Source organism: Vulpes lagopus, chromosome 6 (assembly GCF_018345385.1).
Source record: "Vulpes lagopus strain Blue_001 chromosome 6, ASM1834538v1, whole genome shotgun sequence".
NCBI classification, from domain to species: domain Eukaryota; kingdom Metazoa; phylum Chordata; class Mammalia; order Carnivora; family Canidae; genus Vulpes; species Vulpes lagopus.
The window spans coordinates 11,228,880-11,256,391 of NC_054829.1; the positions used below are offsets into that span (position 1 = coordinate 11,228,880).

General features: G+C 54.2%; 1 protein-coding gene across 3 annotated transcripts in view; it reads left to right on the plus strand.

Annotated features, from left to right (window-relative positions):
- The window catches only part of CCDC88C (coiled-coil domain containing 88C), a 121,055-nt gene that overhangs the window by 82,448 nt on the left and 11,095 nt on the right, over nucleotides 1-27,512 (plus strand). For all 3 annotated transcript variants that reach the window (XM_041758690.1, XM_041758693.1, XM_041758694.1), the window contains 12 exons: nucleotides 318-1,388; nucleotides 3,802-3,929; nucleotides 4,971-5,112; nucleotides 5,897-6,088; nucleotides 7,459-7,620; nucleotides 8,737-9,014; nucleotides 11,881-12,024; nucleotides 14,264-14,450; nucleotides 16,141-16,286; nucleotides 18,588-18,677; nucleotides 20,184-20,419; nucleotides 24,956-25,144. In XM_041758690.1, coding sequence (XP_041614624.1) covers nucleotides 318-1,388; nucleotides 3,802-3,929; nucleotides 4,971-5,112; nucleotides 5,897-6,088; nucleotides 7,459-7,620; nucleotides 8,737-9,014; nucleotides 11,881-12,024; nucleotides 14,264-14,450; nucleotides 16,141-16,286; nucleotides 18,588-18,677; nucleotides 20,184-20,419; nucleotides 24,956-25,144 — 2,965 coding nt within the window. The remainder of the gene's footprint in view (nucleotides 1-317; nucleotides 1,389-3,801; nucleotides 3,930-4,970; nucleotides 5,113-5,896; nucleotides 6,089-7,458; nucleotides 7,621-8,736; nucleotides 9,015-11,880; nucleotides 12,025-14,263; nucleotides 14,451-16,140; nucleotides 16,287-18,587; nucleotides 18,678-20,183; nucleotides 20,420-24,955; nucleotides 25,145-27,512) is intronic.

Genomic DNA, 27,512 nt, shown 5'->3' on the forward strand with positions numbered 1-27,512 from the left:
TCACCTGGAGCATCTGCTGGGGGAGAGAGGTGTAAGGGGAGGCCACGGGGGCGAGCCCAGGTCATCGGGTGAAAAGCAACAGGGAAATCTCCTTCATTGTTCTCAATCACTGGGAGAGCTGTGGGTCACGTTTCTGAACCATGCAGTGAGTGGCCCTTTATCTCATGTCCATACTGGGCCCCTGAGAAACGGGACTCCGCCAGAGTGGGGGTGGGACTCTTTCAGGGGGTCTGCGCTTCAGCCTCCCGGCCTGGACCCTGATCACTGAACTGCATCTGTGCAATAGCCATGTCATGCTCATTTGCCTTTCTCTGCAGATCAAGGATCTTGAGCAAGAAAAGGATCATCTCAACCAGACGGTGTGGTCATTACGGGAGAGGTCACAGGTCAGCGGCGAGGCCCGCGCAAAGGACATCGAGAAGGAGAACAAGGCGCTGCACCAGACGGTGACAGAGACCAGCAGCAGGCTCAGCAAGCTGGAATTTGAGAAGCAGCAGCTGCAGAAAGACTTTGAGCAGGTAAAGGAGAAGGTGGAGCGGGTGGAAGAGCTGGAGAAGGAGCTGCACCGGCTGGAGAAGGAGAATGAGAAGCTGGCCCAGAAGGTGGCCTCTCTGAAGACGGCCACCGAGAAGGTCGACACCCTGGAGCGTGAGAGCCGGGGCCTGGCGCTGGAGAACCGGAAGCTGAGGAAGTCGCTGGACACTCTGCAGAACGTGTCTGTGCGGCTTGAGGGTCTGGAGCGGGACAACAAGCAGCTGGACGAGGAGAACCTGGAACTGCGCCGGATGGTGGAGACCATGCGCTTCACCAGCGCCAAGATGGCTCAGATTGAGCGGGAGAACCAGGAGCTTGAGCGGGAGAAGGAGGAGCTGAGGGAGAACGTGGAGCTGCTGAAAGCCCTAAGCAAGAAGTCCGAGCGCCTGGAGCTCAGCTACCAGGGCGTGAGCGCCGAGAACGTGCGGCTCCAGCAGACGGTGGAGAGCAGTGGCCAGAAGGCCCGGGCCCTGGAGCAGGAGCTCCGGGAGCTGGAGGCCGAACACCAGGCCCTGCAGCGTGACCTGGAGACCCTGCGGCTCTCCAACAAGCAGCTAGTGAGGTCGGAGGAAGACCGGAAGGCCCTGGAGCAGGAGGTAGCCCAGCTGGAGAAGGACAAGAAGCTGCTGGAGAAGGAGGCAAAGCGGCTGTGGCAGCAGGTGGAGCTCAAGGACGCGGTCCTGGACGACAGCACCGCCCGGCTGTCTGCCGCGGAGAAGGAGAGCCGCGCGCTGGACAAGGAGCTGGCCCGCTGCAGGGATGCGGCCAGCAAGCTGAAGGAGCTGGAGAGGGACAACAGGGACCTCACCAAGCAGGTCACCGTGCACACAAGAACCCTGACTGCCCTGAGAGAGGTGAGCTGCAGTGGCCAGGGCAGTGGGGTCGGTGGGCATCTGCCCCAGGTGGCACGGGCATGACAGACGTGACCCTGAGTATGTCCTCCCCAGTGCCAAACGGGACAGTGTCTGCAGGTGTAAGGAACAAAGGGAGATTGCCTCTTATGGTCTCGCCGCCCCAAGATTAGTGCTACTCGTAGTCCGGCTCGTTTTATTCCATCCCTTCCGATGTGTGTTTGTAAATCGAACCCACATGTAGCATCCTGCTTCCCACAGTCTAACCACCTCTGTGTTGCTTTTTATACCTTTTCTCATTACAGTCAGTAAGTTCTAAGCTTCGGCTTGCTAATGGCTGCGAGGTATTTAATCCTATAGGTTTACTGCCATTCCTTTTTGGAGGTGGATTTCCAGTGTGTTGTTTTTTATAAGATTTTATGTATTTATTCATGAGAGACACAGAGAGAGAGGCAGAGACACAGGCAGAGGAAGAAGTAGGCTCCCTGCGGGGAGCCTGATGTGGGACTTGATCCCAGGACCCCTAGGTCATGCCCTGAGCCAAAGGCAGATGCTCAATCCCTGAGCCACCTGAGCGTCCCCTTTTTCCATTAATTTTTATTTATTCATGAGAGACACACAGAGAGGCAGAGACAGGCAGAGGGAGAAGCAGGCTCCATGCAGGGAGCCTGATGTGGGACTTGATCCCGGGATTCCCGGATCATGCCCTGGGCCAAAGGCGGCGCTAAACCACTGAGCCACCCAGGGATCCCTCCCTTTTTCCATTATTTTAAATAACACGGGGCATCTCACACACACAGCTCTTTTCTCAGGCTGTACTCCTAGAAGTGAAACTACAGGATCCAAGGGTATAAATATTTTAAAGTCTCTTGCTGAGTCCATGTCCTGCTCCTTCTCCAGTGTTTATCACATGGGGTCACCTGGGCCTTCGATCACTACTTTAAGGTGAATAAACTGCTTTCAGAAATGACTTGAACATCTGAATGGCGCAGCACAGAAGCCAGGTCTCATGCATGTAGGAGTCCGGTGAGCTGTTGAGGGCAGCCTTCTGTGCAGCGAGTGGGGCACCTGGTTTCTGTGGCTTGGCTCCCCCCAGGGCGGAGTCCTCGGCTGGCCCCTCCGGCTGCCGTGGGTAGATGAGCGAGAGTGAGAGAGGCCCCGCTCCCCTGTGCATAGCCCAGTCAACAATTACATCTGCTGCAGGTGAGGTGGGGAAATGTGTTTGGTTGTGTTCAGGGAAGAAAAGGAAATAGATTTGGTGAACACAGAGTCGCATCCATGTTCAAAAAGGGGTGCAGACTCTGTGCAGGCCAGTCAGTATGCTTGTGGGAAGAGACAGAAAACACAGGGTGACCCCTCATCCTAGCCCCTGTAAGCATCACATTGGTCACACTGCAGTCACAGATAACCCCAGAATCCTAGTGGCTCCTCTCCCCCGTGGCTGACTTCTCCCTCCCACCCTCGTTTGCCAGAGTCCAGGTGACTCCTGGGGGCCCTGCCCTCTGTGCTGTGACTCAGCAGCTTTGATGAACGGCTCCCCGCCTCAGCGCAGGGCTTGGGCAGTTTGCTCTGGCAGGAGAGAGACAGCTGGGGGGGTCACACACAGGCCCTTATGTGCGGCGGCCAGGAAGTGACCGGTGGCACGTCCGCCGACTGTAGGGTGGCTGGGAAATTTGGGAGGAGGAGCAGTGGAATGTTTGGCAAGTCCCACTGTGTCACACTGCCATCGGAGGCCTTAGTATTTGGCAGCGGGGGTGGGGGTGAGGGGGCCAGCTTACGTACCAGTAGCTGCAGCATTAGGCAGTAAGCAGTACCTACCTGGAGAGTGACCAAGACGCATAAGAGGAAGGTGGCCCAGGCAGAGGGAGAAGCAGCCTCCCTGCAGGGAGCCCAATGCGGAACTCAATCCCAGGACCCCGGGGTCGCGACCTGAGCCGAAGGCAGACGCTCCACCGCTGAGCCACCCAGGGGCCCCAAAACCAGGGTTTAATCTTTGTCCTCAAAAAAAAAAAAATCTTTGTCCTCTTTGTACTTTTTTCTGTTCCAAATTCTTTGCAAGGAGTATTTAATTGCATCAATCCACGGAAGAGACAGCTACATTAGTGTCCAAACCCCCTACATCAAGGTTAACATAAATGGTGTTTCAGACCCCCGTCCTGGCTGCGTTGCCCTGTAGTGGGGTCAGCCTCAGTGCGGGGAGGCTTGGAAAGCACGTCTGCACCCTTCCCTGTGGAAGACATCCCTGGCCCTCCCTGGCCCCGTTGAACAGTTTGTGTGGCCCTCAGGACACCTGAGTCAGCTGGGACTTGGGAAGACAGACAACAATCAGCCTCCATAAGGGCCTGTGCCAGGCCCCTCCCTGCTGGGCTCCTGTCCCTCACAAGTCCTCTCTCCGTCCTACTCCCTGTCCTGGCAGGACCTGGTGCTGGAGAAGCTGAAGAGCCAACAGCTGAGCAGCGAGCTGGACAAACTGAGCCAGGGGCTGGAGAAGGTCGGCCTCCACAAGGATTTGCTGCTGCAGGACGAGAGCAGCCACGGTGACACGTGAGGACCTCCCTGCTGTGACCTGAGGCTCTGTGCTGCTTGCCAGCCCCACCCCCCAGCTCCGGAGCTTGGTTCACTCTGCACAACTCGGGGCTCATTGTCACGCGGTCCTTGTCAGGGGCTTGTATCCTTTACATTACCGGGCTTCTTCCTGGAGATTCCCAGAGAGGAGTGAAAGGATTCTCTCGTGTCCAGTGGAAAGGCTTCTTAATTTGTTTTTTAAACAGATTTTTTAGAGCACGTTTAAGTTCAGGGCAAAATGAAGGGTGAGGTAGAGAGAGCTCCTGAATGTCCTCTGCCCCCCACCCCAGTCATGGCCTCCCCATTATCAGTATCCATGTCCCCCACTAGAGCGGTGCACGTGTTAGCCCCCACATGCCTCCATTGACACCTCACCACCAACGCCCACAGTCAACTTTCGGTTCATGCTTGATGCCGCACACCCGGTGGGTTGTGACAACGGCTGTGATGACCTGTATCTGCTTATGGCACCATCTGTACAGGCTGGGTTCTGTGCCGCACAAACCCTCTGAGCTCTGCCCGCTTCTTCCTTCCTCTCACCCCCACCCCAGCCCTTTAGGTCTTAAAGTTCATCTTTTGCCTGCAGTTCTTTCCAAAATGATCTCATTTCTCAAGGAAATCCGATACCGTGGACTTCCACTGGACTTGTAACTGACAAGATCCACACGACTCCCTGAAAGGCCACACCGACCTGACCGCTTACCTAGCTGGCACTGAGATCTCGGGCAAATTGCTTAACCTTTCTGTGAGACTCAGTTTCCCCACCTGTAAAATGGCCGTGAGCATCCCTCCCTGAGGCTCTGCCTGTAAAACTGCAGCCGTGAGGTTACTTTGCACGAGAAGCACCAGAGAGGGCTCTGGGCAATGGGCTGCGGCCCCTATCACTCTTCTGGGCCAAATGCTGCAGGATTACAAGGGAAAACAGCTTAATGGAGGAGACGGGTGTTGGCAGCTGGGAGGTGGGGAGCTCGTTGGCAGAAGAGACAGGTAAGCACTGTTGTGTATTTGTTATTTTTTCAGGAAATTCAGTATTTTGGAGGGTAGAAATGAGTCCGCATTAAAAACAACGTTAGCCATGAAAGAAGAAAAGATTGTGTTCTTAGAAGCCCAGGTGGAAGAGAAAGCCAGCCTGAACCACCAGCTCCAGAGCGAACTGCAGGTGGTAAGGTCGGGCCCCTATAGCTGCAAGCTGCGAGTCCCAGCCGTGAGGTCCCCTCTTGCCTGGGGGAGCAGCCTGGAAGCCCATTCCTGGAGCAGATGTGCTGATCCACAGGGCTCTGGGGTGGGGTGGGGTGGAGGTGGAGAGGCAGTGCTGGCGTCAGAACCCTACACGCAAGGGTGGATGGAACCTGAGTGAACCAGAGGCCCGCGGGTAGAGGAGGCCACATCAGAGCAGCGCCTGAGTCTGTTAGGATCTGGGACCCTCGTGAGAATGAGAACCCACGTGAGAGTGTGAGCAGCAGGACCAAGCAGAGTCCTAGGGCCTCGTGGGCTCGGGTGGGACAGGCATGGGCCCCCATAAGGATGTCCCCTGCAGGCACCTGCGGGCATCTGCGGTGGGGCCTTGGTGCAGTTCCTGGCTGCGGGATTGAATGAGAGATCTGAGCAAGGCAGCTCCAGAGCTGGATGGGCCTTTGTGACGTCCCCTGGTCCATGGTCCCCAGGCTCACCTCCATGTTGTGGAGTGGGCAGCTGAGGCTCAGAGGTGTGAGGACTTGCTAGGGTCGTGAGGCTGAAGCTGGGCCTGAGGCAGATTTCTGGAAAGAGGGGAAGCACGGGATGAGTTGTGCATGTTCCTTGTAGAGCAGAGGCCAGGTGTGTGGCTCACCTAGTGCCGGGGAGCTGTGGGGTGCACGGAGGATAGGGCTGCCCACTGGCCGTGAACACAGCACGCTGGGCTGGCCTCTCCCTGCCCCAAGTGTGCTGTCCTGCTCCCACACCCGCAGCTGAAGACCGAGTGTGAGCTGCTGAGGCAGAACCAGGAGGAAGGGAAGCACGTACACAACTCCTTCAAACACCCTGTGGAGACTCCAGTCACCACCGCTCACCAGGGCAGGGAGCCCTGGGGGCCCAGCCACAAAGAAGCCACCATGGAGCTGCTCCGAGTGAAGGACCGGGCCATCGAGCTGGAGCGGAATGTGAGTGGGCTGCCCTGCTGCGGTCGCTGAGAGAGAGAGAATGAGAGGGCGAGTGCGCCCCGTTGATGGTCCCATTCATGGGCTTTTTACTGTGAAGGACGCAGGACGTCAGAATCTGTTCAAATTGATCCAGATTTAGTAGAATATTTTTCTTTTTTTAAGCTTTTATTTGAGAGGAGGGCAGGGAGACAGAGCGCAAGAGAGCACAAGTAGGCGGAGAGGGAGAAAGGGTGAGGGAGAAGCAGGCTCCTCACTGAGCAGGGAGCCTGACCCGGGGATCCATCCCAGGACCCTGGGATCCTGCCCAAGGCAGATGCTGAACCAATGGAGCCCCCAAGTGCTCCTTCTCTAGTTGAATACTTGAGTTGTTCTGGCACGGCCCTACGAGCTGCTTTTCGTTTGCAATCCTGTTAGCCTTCCCAGAGGGTAGAGGTGTGCTCCCCGGTCCCCACGGCCAGTCCCTGTCTGCCCACCTGTTGGACACGGTCTATAGCTTGTACACCAGTCCTCTGGTTCCACAGTGCCGTGTATTCTGTGGTCCACCACCTGATTTTGTGTAAATGAAGTTTTATTGGACCAGAGGTACTTCGTTTGCATACTGTGTGCGGCTGGCTTCCGACGTGGTGGCGGCAGAGGTACATGGTGGGATTGGTGACCACCTGCCTGGCAAACCCGAAACCTTGTCTGCCCCTTTACAGAGGAAGTTCACCAGCACACATCTAGTCTCCTCGATACTGTTGGGCTCTGGCTACAACCTCGTGGAACACATGGTCATGGTTTCCACCATCTGACAGATGAGAAAGTGGAGACTCGACCCCACATCCCATGCTAGCGAGGGGTAGCCCCGGGGCTACACCCCATGTGTCCTGGCCCCTGGCCGAGTTGGTGGCATATTTCACACGATCTCTCCCGGTCTCATGTGACATGAGACTACCTGCTGTCACTCCCTTGTAGGATGAGGTGTGGTCGTGGGCTTGGACTCCCTGTGCAGCGGGAGAAGCCTCACAGAAAGGCACCCTCGGGGTGTTGGGCAGAAGCAAGCATCAAAGAGAGAAGAGATGCCTCTGTGTTAACCCCAACTTGCCTGGGCATTGCGCCCAGATGCTCCAGGTTGGAAGCAGCGTCCCCATCACATACATGCATTTCTGTCTGGAAAGCACACAACAGAAAAAACTAGTTCTCTTCTCCTGCCCCACCCAGTTGTGTCTTTTCCAAGAGGGGAACCATGTTACTTCTCTTGCCCTGTGGACTCTGGCTTCAGTTCCTAAGGCGTCAAACTCCTGAGGGTTCTGGATACGCCCCGAGCCTGGGGCCAGGTAGCTTTGGCCAGGCAGGTGTGCGAGGGGCCCTCATGCTTCCGCTTCCCCTAGAACGCGGCGCTGCAGGCTGAGAAGCAGCTGCTCAAGGAACAGCTCCAGCATTTGGAGACCCAGAACGTGGCCTTCAGCACTCAGATCCTGACGCTGCAGAAGCAGAGCGCCTTCCTGCAGGAGCACAATACCACGCTGCAGACCCAGACAGCCAAGCTGCAGGTGCGTCTCCCAAGGACCAGCACCTGATGCTGGCTCTTCGTCATGACGCTAGGCGTGCAGTAATATGTGGTTTCATAAACATGGAAGCCCCGTCTCGGGTCTTTGAAGGTAGTGCAGGTTTATGGCCATTTGCATGACTGAGCGTGTGTGCAGCTGCAGGGCTGGCCACTTGGCGTCTCTGCTTTGACTTGCAGGATTCTCTGTTTCGCAGAGTCCGTTGAGATTTTACTGGGAATGCCTTGGAAGGAGATCCAAGGCTCAAGTGAGTTGAGCTTCACAGAGTTAAGCAGGTTTCTTTACCATAACACCTGGCTGAGCCTTTTTTTAAACTGATGTGAATTTTTCATCTCCACGAGGGGAGTCGGGTGCCATGTGGCTGCCGGGCTGTTGAGAACTTCTAGCAAAACTCGTATTCTGTGCCACCTGTTTGGACATGTCGGTTTTTATTTGTGGTTGACACAGATGGTGGGGAAATGAATTAATCCATATTAGTGCTGTTGGTGAGACAAGTGTTTGAAGATCTGCAGCATGGGTCAGGACAATAAACAGGAAACTGTTTGGCAAAGAGGTTGGGATATGTTCTATTAAAACAGCAGAATAGGATATTGGGTCAGGGTTTTGGTGGTGGCGGTGGTTGTGTCTTGTCTGGTTTGGGGATAGGTCGTCCTGGTGCCAGACTGAGTTAGGCAGTGCTCCTTGTTGAATCTTCTGGCAATTCTGAGTGTCGTTGGGTGGCAGTTGTATAAACATCAGTTAGGTGAGGTTGGCTGGTGGCAGCTTTCAGGCCTCCTAGATGGTTCTGGATTTTCTACTTATCCCAGAAAACAGATGTTTTAAAAGTGGTCAAAGAGGGCACCCAAGGAGCTCATCCAGAAAAAGGACATAATTTGCACCCAAAGGTTGCCTGTGTGGAGGGGCACTGGACCGGAGCCCCCGGTGATGGTGTCGTGCCAGTCTGGCCTCAGAGCAGTTCCTCAAGTCCAGAGAGAACTGTCCCAGCATCGGGGATGTTGCGACTGCCTCCGTTGTGGTGTGGTCACCGTGAGTGGGGATACGGGGCCTGTGGCCCCCAAGGGTCGTGCCAGTGGCAAGGCCGCACCTTCTCCCTCTCGGCAGGTGGAGAACTCCACTCTGAGCTCCCAGAGCGCTGCGCTCACAGCACAGTACACGCTGCTGCAGAACCAGCAGACGGCCAAGGAGAGTGAGCACGAGAATCTGCAGAGGCAGCAGGAGCAGCTGACGGCTGCCTACGAGGCCCTGCTGCAGGACCACGAGCACCTGGCTGCGCTGCACGAGCGCCAGTCCACGGAGTACGAGGCCCTTATCCGCCAGCACAGCTGCCTGAAGACACTACATCGCAACCTAGAGCTGGAGCACAGAGAGCTCCGCGACAGGTGTGTGCTGGGGACTGAGAGGCAAGGAGGGTCCTCAAGTGGAGAAGGGGGTGCCACGGCTGGGCCCAGCTCAGGGAAGCCTGGCCTTGGGGGTCCTTGCTTCCCTAAGGATCCCCCCCACTGACCCCTCCTCTCCAGACCAGGCACATGGAGGTTGTCCACCCCACCTGCAGTTGACAGTGACACATTGCGTGGGCTTCCTGGGCCTTCTTTCCCCATGCGGGTGTGGGATGCCTGCTTCCCAGCCTTCAGTTAGGGCAGCTTTTGAACATACAGGAGACACACAGAAGGGTGTAGTGGAAGCCCCATGTCTGGTTCAGCCATGCTCTCTCTGTACCTGCCTTTCTTTTTTTATTAAAAAAAATTTTTTTTTAAAGATTTTATTTATTCATGAGAGACACAGAGAAAGAGGCAGAGGGAGAAGCCGGCTCCACGCAGGGAGCCCGATGTAGGACTCAGTCCTGGGACTCAGGGATCACAACCTGAGCCAAAGGGAGATGCTCAACCACTGAGCCACCCAGGAGTCCTTCCTTTCTTTTTTTAATTCATCTGCATGGAAATGGACAGGTCCTAAGTTTGTGCTCTCAACCAACCAGGCTCCTGGGCGTCGTGTGAGTTGGGTCAGCTCGTGTCACCTGAGCTCCCACCCTGGCAGGCTCCCGATTGCCACGGGCCCCTAATTGCCCCTGTGGCAGGACCTGGAGTCTGGTGGGAGGGGCGCTGTGCCTCTGATCCTGACCCGGGGCAGCCCTGTCCCTACAGAGCGGCTCTCAAGTACACGGTGCAGATGCCGCATCTGAGGGAGTGATAACCCCATGTCCTGTGCTTGTCGGGTTCCCTGCTTCTGGCATCCCCTCAACTCGTCTTGATCACTGGGCCAGCAGAGCCTTGTGAGGGCATCTGATGATGCTGCGGGCACAGAGGTAGAGTCGTTTATTTATTCGCTCACCCGGGACTTCCTTTTTGCCTCTGTCTGGGCTCCTCGACCTGCTTTATCCACCTGGATCTCTTCCTTCCAGGGCTGCGGAGGCCCAAAACCAGCATCCTCTGCCTTCGGGTATTTCGGTCTCTACCTCCCCGCCCCCACTCTCCTCCCCACCAGAGCCCATCCTAGGTTCACGCGACACGGAGTCAGTGTGTCCTGTGTGCATGCTGCTGTGTCTGCACATGGTAGGGGTGCTCCTGGTTCCCTAGTGAGGTGTAGCAAAAAGCATTCACTGAGCCCTGAAACGGGCTCCATGCCCCCCACTCAGCGGGCACCTCTGGGTCCTATTGTTAACGCCCTGTTACAGGTCATGAAAGCATCTCTGGGTATTCTCAGCATCTGTATAGACCTTCCAGGGAAGGTTTCTGCAGGTGGGATTGGGATGAGCCTTGAGGGGAGGGGGGTCACTCTTTGCCTGGTTCCTCGTCAGCACAGCAGGCCGAACTACTGCAGTACTGGAGTTTTCACTGCCTGGGCAGGCGGCTGGACGGCCAGGGGCCCCTTTGGTCCATCTGCAGCAGGGCTGTAGGTTTGGGAGTATAGGTGCCTGAAACACAGGGATGATGGCTCCATATTCCTTTCACTTGTCACCTAAATGGGATGCTCGTTTCTCAAGGTGTGCCCACCTTGTCGCCAGGACTGACTGGTGAGCAAGAGGCACTGGGTCTGTCCTGTAGCTGGGTGGGTAGTGACTCATCCCGGATCAGTGGGCTTTTCTAAGATGTTACAGTAGAGAAGCAGGATTTGGGGAACCCTAAGCATTTGCCCATGGGCTCTAATTTGTCAAACCTGGGTGACTTGTTGCCACCAGAGAAGCCAGACAGGGCGTCCCCCCTCCAGCTTTACACTTGTCCAAGTGTGTCAATGGACACCTGCCTGACCATGTTCCTGAGTTCGGTCCCCTGATAGGGCCTGGCTCTGGTCAGATGGCACGAGGGGCTGCAGGAGTGGAGGTCTGAGGGCAAGTGGGGCACTTGGGAACACCCTGCCCCTAAGTGTGAACAAGTCCGACAGGGAAGGAGATCTGAGAAGAGGGATTTCCCTGTGTGGGGACCATTGAAAGGCGGTGCCTGAGTTGCGGCCTTGGGCCCGAGGGAGCTCCTGCATCCCCTGTGACCGAGGATGATTCCAGCAGGCAGGAGGACCCAGCCATGCGTGGCATGTCAGGGGTCCATCCTCCTGTGTTCTGCTGCCCTCTAGAGCCGGCTGTGTGGTGACCACGGGGACAGGGCTGCAGGGGGAGGGGGAGAGACCAACGGGGCTGGGGGGCTGTGGTTGGGGGTGCGGAGAAGGGGGCGTGTGCACCTGCGACCTGGCCTCTGGCCACCACCAGGCAAGCCCCTGTCCCTGCAGCAAGGGCAGAAGATTTGGTTCCCAGGGCCAGGAGGGTGAAGGGCTTACCCGGCCCCAGTGAAGAGGGATTAGCTGTTTTGTGCAGAGGAATTCAGCTGTTTATTTTGTGGTTTCTTTTAGATCTGTGCTTAGTGAACCACCTAGTGACGGATTTATACCTCCTGAGGCAAAGGGCTCTGAGTGCAGAAAACATAGTCTGTGCCCTCGGGTGGCCCAGGGAGGAATGGCTGCTTTCATGGGAAGCAGAGGGGGACCTTGGAGACCCATCGGGTGGGAAGAAGAGGGCCACACCTTGGGCTCGGGGAGACCCCTGGCCCAGACAGCTCTCCCATCCACCATCCTCCCGTTTCCCCGCTGCCCTGCTTCTTGCCCATGTGTTCCCTGCCCCATCCTCCTCAGTTCTGCAGAGAGAAGCCATCAGAGGAACCCCATTTTGCACAGGAGGCTTCACAGTCTTCTGGGGGGTTTGTTACCTGGAGGAAAAGGAGGCCCCAGCCAGGCTCCCAGCAGGTGTGTTCTCTCCAACAGGCACGATGAGGTGCTGAAACATAAGGCGGAGCTAGACGAGCTGGAGAAGGTCTTGAACACCGAGCGGGAGGCTCTGCAGCAGGAGCAGAGGACGGGTGCCATGGCTGTGGGTGAGAACCAGCGACTGCGGGGTGAACTGGACAGGTGAGCACCAGGGATCTCACGCGACCTAGTGCGTGGCAGCTGCCAACCAGGATGTCCTGTAGACTGACCTGCCCCACCCAGAGGAGGTCAGCGGGGTCTCCTCAGTCGTGTGTTTTACAAACCCTGTCACGTTCACAGCTGTGTGGCACAAGTAAAGAGGGGACCCAAGCTGGTGGTGGGCACTTGGGAAGGACCCAAGTGACACCTGAGGATGGTGCCTTGTCCGGCGAGGGGCTTCCTCTGACATAGGCCATGCAGCCATCTCAGGAAGGACATGCCGTCGACCCTCATCATTCACACATTCCCTTTTTGTGACTTCACCTGCTTGCTGAGACTTGTCACCCCCGAATCCATGGTCCTGGTGCTTTCATGCATGTGCCCAGGGTGTCCTGATGCCTGAGTCACACAAAGCACAAGTCTCCAGCTGAGGTCAGACAAGGACACTCCTCCTTCTTACAGCTCTCGAACTGCGAATAAGCATCCTTTATGTAGTCTATGTGGTGTCATGGTGTTTACAGATTTTTGTGCTTTTTGGTGACTATTTTAACTTTTTTTTTTTTCAGATTTTATTTATTAGAGAGCGAGCACCTGAGCAGGGAGAGGAGAAGCAGACTCCCCACTGAGCAGGGAGCCCGACATGGGGCTCCATCCCAGGACCCCAGGATCATGACCTGAGGCCCCCCCACCAGGCGCCCTAACAATTTCACTATTTAAAATAGCCCCCATGTGGAACGCTGTAATGTGGTCTGGGGCTCCTGGTGTAATAATGGCTTTGTGGAGGAAGTACACGTTAGGGAAGCTGCATTCAGGCTGCAGCTGTGGTGCTAGGGCCTTGAGCTCAGTACAAGAGATATCTTCAGACAGAAGCCCTGATGAAATAAGGAACATCTTGATGCCATTGACTAAAATGTAACCAGAGCTTGTAGGATCCTATACTCTGTGTTTTCTCAAGAGGCCGTGGTTGGTTCAGTATCTGCCAATCTGGGGATCATGGAGACTTTAGAGCCTCACTGCCTCGAATACAAGAATCCGTTGTACTACTATCATCCCACAACCTCTTTTTTAAAAAAAAAAAAAAAAACAGACAAGGCGATAGGCTTAGGGAGGAACTAATGTGTTCAAAGTCAGTGCGTCTAGTTAACGGCAGAGTCAGGATGTGAGTTGGGTCTGGTCTCCTCACAAAGGCACAACCATATGAAGCTGCCTCCTCTCTGCAACCTTGCACACCCTCGGGGGGCCTCCAGTGACCGGGGAGGCCAGACAGAGAAGACACAGGAGCTGAGGGTTGTTGGCCAGGAGGCAGGCCCAGAGCTTTCCAGGTCATTCTTTGATTTTACGCCTTTCTTCTTAAGGGAAACTGGACATGTGGGTGTTGACGTGAGACCTTCACGTTTTTCAATGTTGGCACACTGACCCGCTGAAAAGAAGCGTGTGGGCCAAACAAGACGCATCTGTGTCCACATGAAGTCTGTGAGCCTCCAGGAATTGGAGCTTCCGGATACAAATCTTCCCCTTAGAAGCCCCCATTGGATGACAGTTACAATGATCATTTTAGAGGATTTCCATAATACCCTGGCGTCTCGTACATTATTCGTCTCATGAGTTGAAATTAGAAAGGAGCTTGGAATTGGGAAGAAGAGCTGGACGTAGACCCAGCATTTTAGAGAAAAGTTCTGGCTCAGTGTTTTTTTTTTTTTTTTTTTTTAAGAAAGAGTGGCTGAACTCTTTTTTCCAAATACGTATGACAATACACCAAAGCTTTGAAGTGTAAAAGAGAGCTTAACAGTGATGGTCTATTGGAGCAGGTGTCTGAGCCCACCCACTCTGTCTCCCCCAGCCCAATGGGGGGGGGTACCCATGGGCCTCATAGAACCCCAAAGAACACGGGGGGCCTGGGTGGCTCTGGGGTTGAGTGTCTGCCTTCGGCTTCAGCTCAGGGCATCACCCTGGGGTCCTGGGATCGAGTTGCATCGGGCTCCCTGCAGGGAGCCTGCTTCTCTCTCTGCCTGTGTGTCTGCCTCTCTCTGGGTCTCTCATGAGTAGATAAAATCTTTAAAAAAAAAAAAAAAAAAAGAGCCCTGAAGAACACAGTTTGGAAACTGCTCATTCTGTTCACCCCTCTCATTTTACACATGAAAACACTGATGCGCAGAGACGCTGCCGTCTTCTGCAAGGTTGCACAGTGGGGATGGAACCTGGCATGCCCTTCAGCTCTTGACCTGTGGCCCTCTGCCCCCAGGGTCAATTTCCTGCACCACCAGCTGAAGGGAGAGTACGAGGAGCTGCATGCGCACACCAAGGAGCTGAAGACCTCTCTGAACAACTCACAGCTGGAACTGAACCGCTGGCAGGCACGGTTTGATGAGCTGAAGGAGCAGCACCAGAGCATGGATATCTCACTGACCAAGCTGGACAATCACTGCGAGGTAAGGTCTCGGGACATGGACAAGTCCCCTGGGCCGGGGGTCCGGGTAGGGTGTTTGTGGTGGGTCCTCATTGGCGCTGGTGCTCGAAGACCACGTAGAGGGCAGTACAGGGGCCAAGAGGGGACAAGGCGTTTGAAAGGGCGGCAGAGGCCACGTGACTGGCAGGGATGTACCAGAAGGCACCTTTCCATCTGCTGTTGTTTCCTGCAGGGTCGGGAGGTGCATGGGAATTTCCATCCTCTCGGCCATGTTTGTGTTTGTCTTTCATCTTTGCAATTCAGTATCCACGAGAAATGGCGCACGTGGGTGGCTGGTCTGGCTCTGGTCCCAGGGCAGCTCAGGTGGTGCTTACCCGTAAGTGCCCCGGTCTCCAGAGAGGACGAGCTATCGGAAATTGCCTTTTTGCGAAGTATAACCATCTCAGATGAGATCACGAGTGGATCCCAGGACCGATGAGATCGAGTGGGGAAGAGCAGCGTGGTGCCTCCCCACTCTAAGATGCCTCAAGGATAGCAGCGTCCACCCGACGCAGCCCCTCTTGCCTCCTGTTTGTTCAGAAACCCTCTCAGAGGCCTTTTCCTTTGGACTCCTGGTGGTCCTGTGGGACATCACAGCAGAGGAATCCAAGGCTTGGGGAGCACAGATGCCTTGAGGACCCCTGGGCTGGGACAGAGGGTGTCTGGAGGAGGTGGGGACTGCACACTGGGGCAGAGGAAGCCTCAGCCACCATAGGCTGTGGTGTCACAGGGAGGTGCTGTAGGATTTCCGAGGAGACCTCAGTCTGGAGCCTTGGGACGTGGTGGGAACTCAGGCTGTCTGAAGCCTAGGCTTGGGGCCTTCCTGCTGCATCAGCCTGATGATGTCCTCAGGCCCTCGAGTCAGACCCAGCCCGCTGCCTGTGTGTCTACAGCAATGAGCTAAGTCTGCCTTTTACAGTGTTCATGCTTGGGAAAAACCCAAAGAAGAATAGTTTATGGCAAGTGGAAATGATTGAGAATTTAAATGTCCGTGTCTGTGAGCGCTTTATTGGGATGTAGCTGTGCCTCCGTGCCTGTGTGTCTTTTATGTGTCATCTTGGCTCCTCCCTGCTACAGAACCACCACCACCACCACCCCCCCCCCCCCCCCGCCCATCCAATCCAACCTGGGGAGCCCGAGATACATAGTGTCGGGCCCTTCACAGAAAAGCTGTGCCAACCCTGTTCAAGAACAGAGCTACCCAACAAATGTAACTCAGGGCATGTACACAAGTTGATGTTTTCTAGTAACCATGTCAAAAAAGAAAAAAAACGGGGGCTTCATTTTAATCTATTTTATTTAGCCAGCCTAACTAAAATACTGTTTTGACCTGTAACCCCCCCCCCCCCCCCCGGCCAAAAAAAAACCTTACTGAGATAGTTCACGGTCTCTTCTTTGTTATCACAAAGTCTTCAGAATCTCTTGGATATTTTGGCACGTTTTATGTGCTCAGTGGCCACGCGTTGCTGGCGGCTGCCTGAATGGACAGGGTAGGCACAGAGGGAACTCGTTCCCTAACCCCCGAGGCCATTGGCTCTCTGGGTCCTTGCAGGTGGTTTTCACCAGTGGAGGAGAGGTGCTCTGTGTGCACGTGGCCCTTTCCCTGGTGGCTGGGTTCTTTGCAGGGGTATCTTGGGATCGCGTGGTGCTTGAAACATTGATTTGTGTTTTAGCTGCTGTCCCGTCTCAAGGGCAACTTGGAGGAAGAAAACCACCACCTGTTGAGCCAGATCCAGCTGCTGAGCCAGCAGAACCAGATGCTTCTAGAGCAGAATATGGAGAGTAAGGAGCAGTACCATGAGGAGCAGAAGCAGTACATGTAAGGACGTGTGTGGGGATAATGGCTATAGACTTAGGGCCCCGTGCTGGGACCTGCGGCATTCTGGACGGTGGTGTCCCAAGGGCAAGGGGATAGACCATCTTACCAGCACATCCTTCTCTTGACTTCTGGAACAGTTCTGGGTTTGTGTGAGTGTGGTGGTTGGTCTTTGTTCGCTTTCCACAGGCAGTGCCCGCCAACAGGAGCTTTGGAATCTGATTTGGGGATTAAGCTTACTTTTAAAAATAGGACCGTGCCAATGAGAAGTATCTCAGGGAAGAATTCCAATGGAAGGCTGAGAACAGGTGCTATAACTGGTGTCTTGCTCCTTCCTCCGTCTGTGTTCCCCTGGATCACAGGACAGTGGGTTACTGGTATGCTGTGGCTGACCTCCCTCAGCTGGTGTTGATGAAGTACCGGCTCTGGCGTGGGCCCCATGAGGTGCACAGAACCCGTTCCCTGGGAGCCAGGCACTGGTGTAGGGGTGGCAGGATGTGTGGGGAGCGTGTCCCTGCTGGGCAGCTGTTGAGCTACAGGTGGCGGGAGTTGGAGTTCTGGTTGCTGACATGGGATGCGGAGAAGGTAGGCAGGTGGGGGGGGGGACCCAAGGGAGGACGGAAGTGGTCTAGCAGCAGGGAATGTCCAAAGAGAAAGTGGCTGGAGAGGGAGGCGGGTGCTCAACTGTGCCCAGCTCATGGGTTTGGATTCACCAGGGCTGCTAGAAACAGAGGTCATGAGGAAGAGCCCTGGGTACTGGAAGCCTTGTGATTTAGAAGTCCAATAGTCCAAGATACGTCTCCTGGATCTGGGTAATTTTTACTACCCTGTGCTGTGGTGGTGGGACTGTCCTGCCTCGTGAGTGGGAATGGCTGGCCAGCATTGGGAGAGCAAGAGGCGACATGTGGCAGGGGCATGTGGTCACGGTGGATGCCAGCCCACTGGCTGTCTTCTCCAACATAATGATTGTCAGGAGCTTTGTCTGCTCCTGTAGAGCTGGCTCACCACCTGCTGGAGGATGGTTCACATTGAAAACCACGCTGTAAATTTGGGGTGCTTACAACCGACCCTTGGCTGAAGTTGGCCCTCTGTAACCAGCTGGTAAAAACTGCCAGCAGGGGTTGGGCAGGTGCTCACTGGGAGAGTAGGGGCCTGGTGCCCATGGGGGATGATTTGATGGCAGTTTTGCATTAGAGAGTGTCTGTCGGGTGCCAGAAGTTGGCAAGTGTCCCAGGGCCTGCTCTGAGCAGAGCACCCTTCTTGGTCGTCTGAGCGGCCGCAAGGCCTGCTGTCTGTGAGTTTGTGTGCATCTGTGGGGCCAAACAGCCATGGAAGCACGTGGAGGAAAAGGCCACACAGCGTGGTGGTGAGGACAGGAGAGCAGCATAGACATCAGGCCGGGGGTGCTGGGAGCAGAGTGGGCTTCTGTGATCAGGCCCGGAGGTTCACCAGGCTGTTGGTCTTTGTGGAGGTGCTCTTGTGCAGAGAGCTCTCCAGCTGCAGCGTGGGGAGCCCCGCACTCACCTCTGGTTCAGAGGCGTCATCTTCAAAGGAGGAGCCCAGTGGGTGGAGGCCTGTGGGCAGTGCAGAGGCCTGGGGGCATCTTGACCCTTCCTGCATTTCTGAAAATGTAAACTGGTTCCCGGAGGCTTTGCTGCATAGCCCAGGGGTTTGGCTTCTCTGGCAAATTGGCAGACTTGCCCTGCAGGCCTCACACGGGCCCGCCTGGCGGCAGGCTGCCACCACTTCAGTCCCGACCGCTCTCCTGGCTCTTTCCAGGCCCGCTGTGCTCCTTACCTTCTCTATCTGGTCCCTAAAAGCTTTTGAGTTTGCCCCTGTGGAAGCATTACCGGAAACCAGCGTCGGAGTGGGTTCAGGTCAGAGGTCACTCTTTCAGCCTTGCTGCCCCTCAAGGGACCCGCTCCCTGAGAGCACACGTCTGCCCCTCACCAAAGGTGTTAATACACGAGCCCGGTGTCCGACCCCAAATGCCCCGTGTACTGCATGACCGCCATGGCTGGCAGGTCCTTCCAGAAGTGTCTTCCGGTGGTTTAGGGGCTTGCTCCCTTGAGTTGACTTGAACCCGGAACCTGAGTGCTCTAACATGAACCCCTCAAGGCACTGGGGCTTCCCGGACCCATGCCAGACGCTCCCGTCCACATACCCCATTTCACGACAGTGGCGGTCATGGGCACGATGACGTCTGAATCCCAGAGAAGGTCCCGCCAGGGCTGGGCTGCTGAGTAAATGTATGGGTCTAACTTAAAACGCAATTGATCATCCTCCTTTCCGCTCTCTTCACAGAGACAAATTAAATGCCTTACGGAGGCATAAGGAAAAACTGGAAGAAAAAATCATGGATCAGTACAAGTTCTATGATCCTGCTCCAAAGAAGTGAGTTCATTTACGTGTCTGTGGTTTAAGTCCAGAGCAGAGAGCTTCTGTGTTCGTGAGCAGAGTGGAAACTGCTCCCGGCCAGAGCAGCGCCCTGCTCCGTGGAGGCTGTCCTATGACTGTCAGCCCTGGCCTCTGTGCTGTGGCCTGTCCTGTGAGGGTCAGCAAATGCCAGCCAACCCTGTGAGGACACGGGGGTGACCCTGAGGACACCGGGGGGACCCTGAGGACATGGGGGCGACCCTGAGGAGACAGGCTCACTTTAGCACGGCTCTTTCAAGGAGGCAGAGAGTCTGTAGCCTGGGAGCCAGACAGCAGGGTTGTCATATCAGAGTCTGTCTCAAGATTTTTTTTTTTTTTTTAAGATTTTATTTATTTATGAGAGATAGAGGTGAGACACAGGCAGAGGGAGAAGCAGGCTTCCTGTGGGGAGCCTGATGTGGGACTCGATCCCAGGACCCCGGGATCACGACGTGAGTCAAAGGCAGATGCCCGACCCCTGGAGCCACCCAGGCGCCCCCGCCTCATGATTTAATTGGACGTGGGAAATCACATTCCTGTTCCGGGGGAAGCTGGTGCGCCCGTATCCTTCCAACACGGGAACCCCTGGGCCTCACGTGGATTCCTTTGGACTCCCTGACCCCAGGGCAGGTTCCCACATGCATCCCTTTCTCCAGGCCCTCGGTGGTGGGCCCAGCTTGGTCTCCGGGGACTGCTGGCCTTGTGCCGCTGGGCTTCCCCCCACAGCCCCCATCCAGCCCCGAGCCCCCAGCAGCTGCCCCAGCCCAGCCTCAAAGTCGGGTCCCTGTAAACCCTTTGAGGTTCTCTGGGGAACCATGGAACTCCTGAACCTCAGTCCTTGCTTTGGCAGAGAGATGAAGACTCAGATGAGGAGACCGTGATTTGTGTAAACATGGTACCAGCTAGTTTGAGCCATGTTTGTTTTTTTGTTAAATCAGAATTCCCATTTCCTGTCAGCAGCAGCTCTGTTGCGTACTCTTAAAATTATCTGGTTTTACTTTAAATGAGTCATTCTTGCCTATTCCCAGACTCCTCCACACCAAGGGCTGGTTGAAGAATGTCCACTTACTCTACTTACTATTAACTTGAGCAGAAGATGAGGAGGTCTGTGACTCAGTTCTAAAATGGCTTTTTAAAAAAGTTTTTTTAAAATGGCATTTTTGACAGAAAAATTGCCAACAGAGCTGAGGTTAGCACAGTGCAGCTTTATTTTGCACGGATAATCAAGAGTTTGAGGTTTGCACCATGTTTGACACCCTGTCTCCCCCAGAGGCTAGTGTGAATTTCTGCACGGTACACACTTCCACCATCACTAGGCCCCAAGTCCAGGGATCCTGGTGATGGTGAGGAGCACCATTCTGAACCCCTAATGAATGGCTGCCACGCTTGTGATGGAAAGCCCAGCTCATGTCAGTCAGGGCACCCTGTGGCCTGGTGGAGGGGTGACGAGGGTTGGTTGTGTCCTAACAATCTGCTTCTCACTAGGAAAAACCACTGGATTGGCGCCAAAGCCTTAGTCAAGCTCATCAAACCAAAGAAAGAGGGTTCCAGAGAACGATTGAAGTCAACGGCAGACAGCCCTCCCTGGCAGGTGGAGTCCCCAGAGCCAACCCTGCCATCTCCTCAGGCCCTCAGATCGCAGCCAGAGAACCCCGAGGCCACCCCGTCCAGCTGCAGCGGTGCAGAAGATCGGGACGCCCTCAACGGGCCTATGGGTAAAGGTAGGAGCGGCCAGCCAGGCTGCAGTTGGGCTACAGAGGGGCTTCTCTAGAGGGCTGTACCTGGATAGGGGAGGATGAGAGATAACGTGTACAGGTGCACGGGAGCATGTAGGAGCTTGAAGAGGGTGCGCTGCATACACACATGTGCCTCCTTGCACATGTCAGCAACCTTAACCCAGGAGAAAACACAAATTCACAGCCGCAGCTGCATCCCTTGACAGCTTTGTTATTTTAGAATGAAAGCATCACTCGTCACGTAGGCTGTGGTAGGGCCTTGGCGTCCAGACCTACATGCATGCAAGTGCTGCAGAGGTTCTGACATGGATTCCTGTTTTTTTTTATTTTTTTTTTATGCTGTGTTTCATCTAATCTGAGAGGTTATCATGATACACTGCATAATTTCTATACTGGCAGGAAATACACTGCAGTTAAAGAAGGCAGGGCTTTACCACTTTAGGATTTCTTTATACTCTGGTTGGACGGCTCTTCTGAAGATGTAGGTTGGGGCATAAAAGAAATATAGGAGCACCGTAGATTGGCTGTGGCCATGCCACCTGGCCAGCGAAGACTGTCAGACACCATCAAAGCTGCATCTTGATTTCAGAAACATGAAGGAATGGGTGGGGGGGATGTGTACCTTAGAGTCAGCTAGGCACAGCAATTGCCAGAAACATTGTTAAATTTTCAGATTTACTTTTTAAATATTTCTTAACGGGTTATTTACTCACAACCTGCCCAGCATGCACCCTGAGTAATTTAAATTGTCGTGAAGGACACTAGAACTTTCTGAAGACCAGGCCTGTTATGCCTGAGAGTCCTGTGCCCCCGGGGGCTGATGTTGTGGTGCTGAGGGCCAGTGGTGACAAGCTGCCCGGTGACTGTGACATGTGCACGAGCCTTTTGGAGGTGCCATTCAGTAGGTCCTGTTGCATCACTTTGGAATGCCGAGGAGAAAACGTGCACGTGCACGCATACTGGGGCCTAATGCCTGCATTCCCATTCTTCAGAGAGAGAGAGAGTAGGTAAGAGGCTCAAGTGCAGCTGGGTGATGGTGAAGCCGAGCCTTTGCTTCCATGTAGGGGGGCTCACTCCCCTCAGGTGCTCACAGTAGCTATTTAAAGTTGACCGTTATGCCCTCAATTTGTATTATCCTTTAAATTGACTTAACTACCTACCCTTGGTCTCTATGAGCTAGGAAGACTTGGAGAAGAAATAAAGACTTGACAGACGAGCGGGTAGGGGAAAATTCTTTGTAGCAGCAGCTGTGTATGTCCCGGTGCTGCTTCTGGGCTGGGCACCCTTCTAGCTCATTGACCTGCTGTGCCTGCCTCATGGGGTCCTAATGACCGCCCAAGGTGGGCACAATTAATCACCCCTTCTCAGAGCAGAGAAGGGGGGGCTTGCCCAAGTGAAACGCTTGCCAGAGTAATCAATGGTAGAGCTGCAAACCACCCCTGCCCGCCACCCGCAGAGCCTGGGGTCCCTGAGTCGGCGGCTTGAGCGCTGGCCGCCAGGTGGTGCTGTGGAGGCAGAAATAAGCAATTACTGCTATGTCTGCTCTAATCCTAAATCAGAAAATGGTTAACCCAGCTCTGGTATTATAGGTCGAGTTCAGAAAGTTGTCAGAGCAGATGAGACTTGATTTTCAAGGCCACGATGGGTAAGATTGGAGTACAGGTTGCGTAGATCTTGAAGGGAATGGCTCTTGGTGTCGTGGGGTTTGGAGGTATTTTCATGATTTTCAGAGGTCATTTTAGATGAGAATTACCAACGAGTACTTCAGTAGACCATCGTCTTGTGACATTGGGCCAGAAAAACATACCATTAGGGGTTTCCAGGGCCTTTGAACAGGAACCGGGAGCAGAGTGTGCACCAGGTCATCTGGCGGGGCCTGTCATTAAAATGGATGAGTAAGAGAAGCCAGGTCCTAAATTAATAAACATCCTTACTTAATAATTTAACACACACCAAAATTGAAAAAAGTCTCAGCCGTCGGCTCCCTGAGCGACACATAATTCTCTTCACGTGCCCAGTAACACATTGACACTAAGACGCCCCTGACTTAATCACGTTGAGTCAGAGCATAAATGATTCACTGAGTCCCGGTTCTGGGCTTGTCAAGGGTATTGCTCCCATCTTTCCTGGGTTGGACGGGACTCTAATCTCCTGTCTACATTTAGCTAATTTAGAGTCGTTTGTTATTATTCATTTCATTTATTTGTTGTTTTGTTTTTTTTTCCTTCCTCTCTTGGGTTATCCGGGGAATAACAATTTAGCAGCTCAGCGCAAAAAGAGTCCCTTTTTGAGAAGCAAAAGCAAGGACAAAGACAAGTCTCCAACGGCCCACCCGACTCTCTCTAAACGCCTGCGGTTCTGGTCCTCCTCTGACATCCCATCCTCTCCTAACGAGCCTGTCCCTTTTTCAGAAATTGGAGATTTCTGATCCTTTCCCTTTATCATACCATTTTCATCATGTCTCCTCCTTCATTTCTGAAATTCAAACAAACCAAAAAAAAAAAAAACAAAAAAGTACCTAAAGGCCTGATGACCTATAGTGGACCCCTCCTAGGACCTCCTGATCCTAATTTCAAGCCAAGTTTAAAGTAGCCCGCGTGGATTCTGATTTCAAAAGAGAAGATGAGTTGTCACACCCCTGGACCATTTCTCCAGCACAGCACAGTTGTAGGGGAGCCTCGGGACATCCATGCACAGGTCCTCGGGCCAGGATGTCCGTGCCAATCAGTAAGTGCAGTGGCCATGTGCTGCCTCCCCTCGCTCGCACCTGCAGGCTTATGTCGTGCCCGTGTGTAAAGCAGAACTGGTCGGTTGTCGCTTTGCTTCCTAAAATATACGGCCTCTGTCAAGTGAGGTGGTTTTTTTTGTTTTGTTTTCTGTTTGTTTGTTTGTTTTTTAAGACTTATTTTTAAGCAGCTAAATTTAAAACCGCTGCCCTTTCCTCCTCCTCTGTCAGAGCACCAAGTTGTTGGCTTTTGCTGACAAGGCTATTTTTCAGACATGCTCTGTGTCCGGAAGGATGTATTGCTCCCTTCAAGCATTTTGTATAATTGGATCGATGTTGCCAAGCCAGAGGTCAGCCCAGACGAAGTTTTATGACTGTGCGGTAGCTCTCTGACCTCTTGGACACAGAGGTGAATGCGATAGCGGACAGAAAGACCATCGTCACGTCCAGAACGGGGGGAGTGGAGTGCTGGTCGCTAGAGGCCTTTAGCTACTGCGCTGTCTCCTGTCTGCTGTCCTTCTTGTGCCATCTTCCTGAGTCTTGCCACATCTTTCCATCACCTGTGTGATTGCTTATGTTTTCTCCCTTCAAGTGACTCACCGTTGCCACTTAAATTTATCTTAAATTAAAGGGAAAGATTATTACTCATGCTGTCGCTGGAAAACCAGTTATCACCATAAAAGCAAGGTAACCATATGAACAAATATCTGTTAAGCTGTTAAAGTTGGTCAATGTGGCACGGAGTCGATGTCACGCGCTTCACCTGGGGGACCCCAGTCCTCTGGGTCCCTGTGTTGCCAGCATGCCATCAGAATCGCCCCATTCTCTGCCATCCGTGCTAACTGTCGCTCCCCTCCACCTCCGCCCCCCGTCGTTTTAACCACACCTGTTGGATGCTTCTCCCTGCTCATCCCCCTAGACTTGAGTCTTGCTTCTCATCAAGGGTATCTTTCAGAATCCAAATTTTGCCTTGGTGTTTCAGGTCGTAAGATTTGGGCACTGAAAACTTCCCCAGTGAGTCCAGACGTGGCGTGGCTAAGGCTGCCAGCGGGGTCGGTGTGGCGGGAGGGCATGCTCCGGTCCCTGGTGAGGGGTGCCTGGAGGGGGATGTGCTGCAAAACAGCACTGTCCTTGTGCCCTTGGGAGCTCCAGCTGCTCTCATGTTTGTCTTCCATCCACAGAGCCCGTCCCTTGTCCTGCCACTAGGTAGTTAGAGGGTTTTTTGTTTGTTTTTTAAACATTTTTATATAGATTTTGTTAAACAAGAGTATATGTTCCTGGTAGAAAGTGTAGTGATTTCAGAACAGCACCAGATACAAGGTAAAAGTCATTCTTACAGAGACTAAGACTTCTTAAACAAATGATTGTTGGTGCCCCAATAAACTCCTCTCTCAAAGCCTAAGAGGGCCGTTGGCAGGATGCACGGATGTCCTGGACCTTTGGGGCTGTGGCTGCAGGCCTGGAGTGACCCAGGGCAGATGCCACCAGGGTCTTCTAAAATTGGGCATCTGAGTTACATTCGGCACTCTTACACAACAGGTGTGCCCCAAGCTCGTGCGTTGGCCTCCTGGCAACCGTGGGTTTGTCCTCTGGAGCTCTTGATCTTTTCCGAGGCTTTTGGGGCTCGCCCTCTGACCTGGCTTCTTGAGGCCTCGCTTACTGGCCTGCAGCCAGGGCCCTCCTGTTGAAACAGCATCCCAGCTTCCATGCCTCCAGTCCCTGCACCCCAGTGCCCTTGCTTCCAGGCTTCGGTGCAGTAGCCCAGCCCCATTTCTCAATGTCCTTCTCTGCCCCAGGCCCTGGGGACCTAAAACCAAAGCAAGGGTCCCCGCACAGAGGCAGCCTTGACCGCACGGATGCCTCCGCTGACCCAGCCATGAAGCCCTGGCCCTTGGAGCTGAGCTCCCGGACCTGTTCGACCTCAGCCATCACTACGACCCCTTCCAGCTCCACCCCCCTCTCCCGGCACCCAGGCCGCACCAAAGGTGAGTTGTGGGTGCCTGCGGAATTAGAGGGCTACACACCCAGCGTCCTGCCTGGGAAGACCCCAGGCTCACAGAGCGCTTAGGCTGTAGGCAGACTAGCTTTGTCATCATGTGGGCATAGCCCCTGCCTGTCAGCTGGGTGATGCAGGGCAGACAGCTGCCCCCTCTGAAGGCCCAATGACCGGCAGCCCTCACCACCCTGCTCAGGAGCTGGTGGCGCCAAGTAGCTCCGGAAGGGAGGTGAGCCACAGTCTGGACTAGAAGCAGGAGTGTGGAGGCGTTTTCTCTAGGGAGGAAGCGTGACAGTGTTGGAACTGAGGACTGCCCCATGGAGTGGGAGGCAGGGCTCTGGGTAGCTGAGAACAAGTGATTCGAGGAAGGTTTACAAACCGAACACCTCCCAGGGTGCCAGTGGCCATGGGTGCTCACACTGTTAGATGGGAGATTTCAACATCCTTCAAGCTGTATGAAAGCCTAGGAAATTCCCATCCGAATGGCTCAGGTGGTCAAGTGGTCAAGGGAAGCCAGGGGATGTTCAGGGATCCCTGGACCCCCAAGGGGAGCCTATAAACAGCAAGGACCCAACCCAGCGTGGGGCTGCAGAGTCGATGGGTGCTCCGCAGGGGTGGGAGCTTTCTGTGCCTGTGGTTGATGGAGCCCAAGAGCTGTGAGGAGGTCGTCCCTGTGAGGCAAGACCAGGGTGCCATAGAAGAGAACGGTTGAGAGAAAGGCACTTAGGTGTCTAAAATACACAGACAGAAGGGAAGATGAGGCTTAATGCTAAAAATTAAGATGTTCTGTTAATAATTTAAGGACATGAAAATATCCGAAGCAACTGTGTGGGAAGGGGGGCCTTGGGGGTGTTCGGAATTGGAGAGAACCAGGAGGGGTGATGGTTTTCATCATGCCACCAGCCACTCGACTCCTGGAACCTGGCTGTGTAGGGCGGAGGGTACTGAGCCCTGCCCTGAAGTACACTGGGTTAGCCGTGTGACCCCTGGGGACAAGTGGGGTGATGAGCACAGGGCTGCCTGGTGGTGCTTCTCCATGTCTGGCCAGGCCCTGGAAGCGGCAGTCACTTGCTGCTAGAGGTCAGCTGGGGGGAGTGGGCAGTTGGGGAGGGGGGTTGCTACGTGCTGGCCGGGACAGGCACACCCTGGGCCCCCATTGTCGGCAGTCCCCCTTCCCACCCACCTCCCGGGCTGGGGGCACAGAAGCCTCCACCTTCCCTCGGACTTGCAGCGGACTGCATGGCTCTGGGTCCCACCCTTCAGACAGACCCATGGTCCGTGTCAGCCGAGACCCTATCCCTAAACCAGAGCCCAAGCCCAGGAACACTGCAGCTGTTCCTATACCTGTGGAACCCCGGGGAAGGTCAGTCACCACGGGAGACCCCGGCCATGCGATTCCCTGCCAGCCTGTTCTCAGCTTCGGGGGGCACATAGCCAGCTTCAAGCAGAAGGAAACCCCCTTAGAATCAGCCATTTCTTTAAGCAAATCTAGTTCCTTTTATTTTACATACTTTTTTTTTTTTTTTTAAGATTTTACTTATTTAACGGGTAACACACAAGCAGAGGGAACAGAGAGAGGGAGAGGGAGACGCCGTCTCCACTGAGCAGTGAGCCCAACGTGGGGCTCGACCCCGGGACCACGACCTGAGCTGAAGGCAGATGTGTAACCAACTGAGCCACCCAGGCGCCCCAAATCTAGTTCCTTTTAGAGCTGAATTTAATAAATGAGATCTGGGCCCTCAGAGTCGTCATTACATTTAGACCCTTCCAGTAAAGGAAGATAAGGACGCCTCTGTGTCCCTGGTTTGTGTCAATAGTTCCAATTCAGATTTAATGTTACAGGAATGTTTTTTTCTTCTTCGATGTCCTCTTTGGGTGTCCTTTCCTTACACGGAACTCTTGTCTCCCGAAACATTTCTTTCTCTTGAAACTGTGCATCATGGTTTAAAATGCAGTCGTGCCCGAGCTGCCAGTAACAGTAAGTTCAGCAAGCAATGTTCTCTTTGCGGCTCTTTCAGTCCTTAGATTGCATTTCACTAAGGACACTCTGACAGTTTTACATTCAAAATTCACTGCAGATAAATGTCTCTCTCTGTGTGATCCTGGTGACAGTTGAACACAGTAGGGTTTGTTTCCGTTTTCAGACCTTTTTCTTCTTAAATCACCCCCGTGTTTTTTTTTTTTGTGTGTGTGTGTGTGTTTTTAAGATTTTATTTATTTATTTATTAGAGACACAGAGAGAGAGAGAGGCAGGGACACAGGCAGAGGGAGAAGCAGGCTCCATGCAGGGAACCTGATGCGGGACTTGATCCTGGGTCTCCAGGATCATGCCCTGGGCTGAAGGCAGACACTCAACT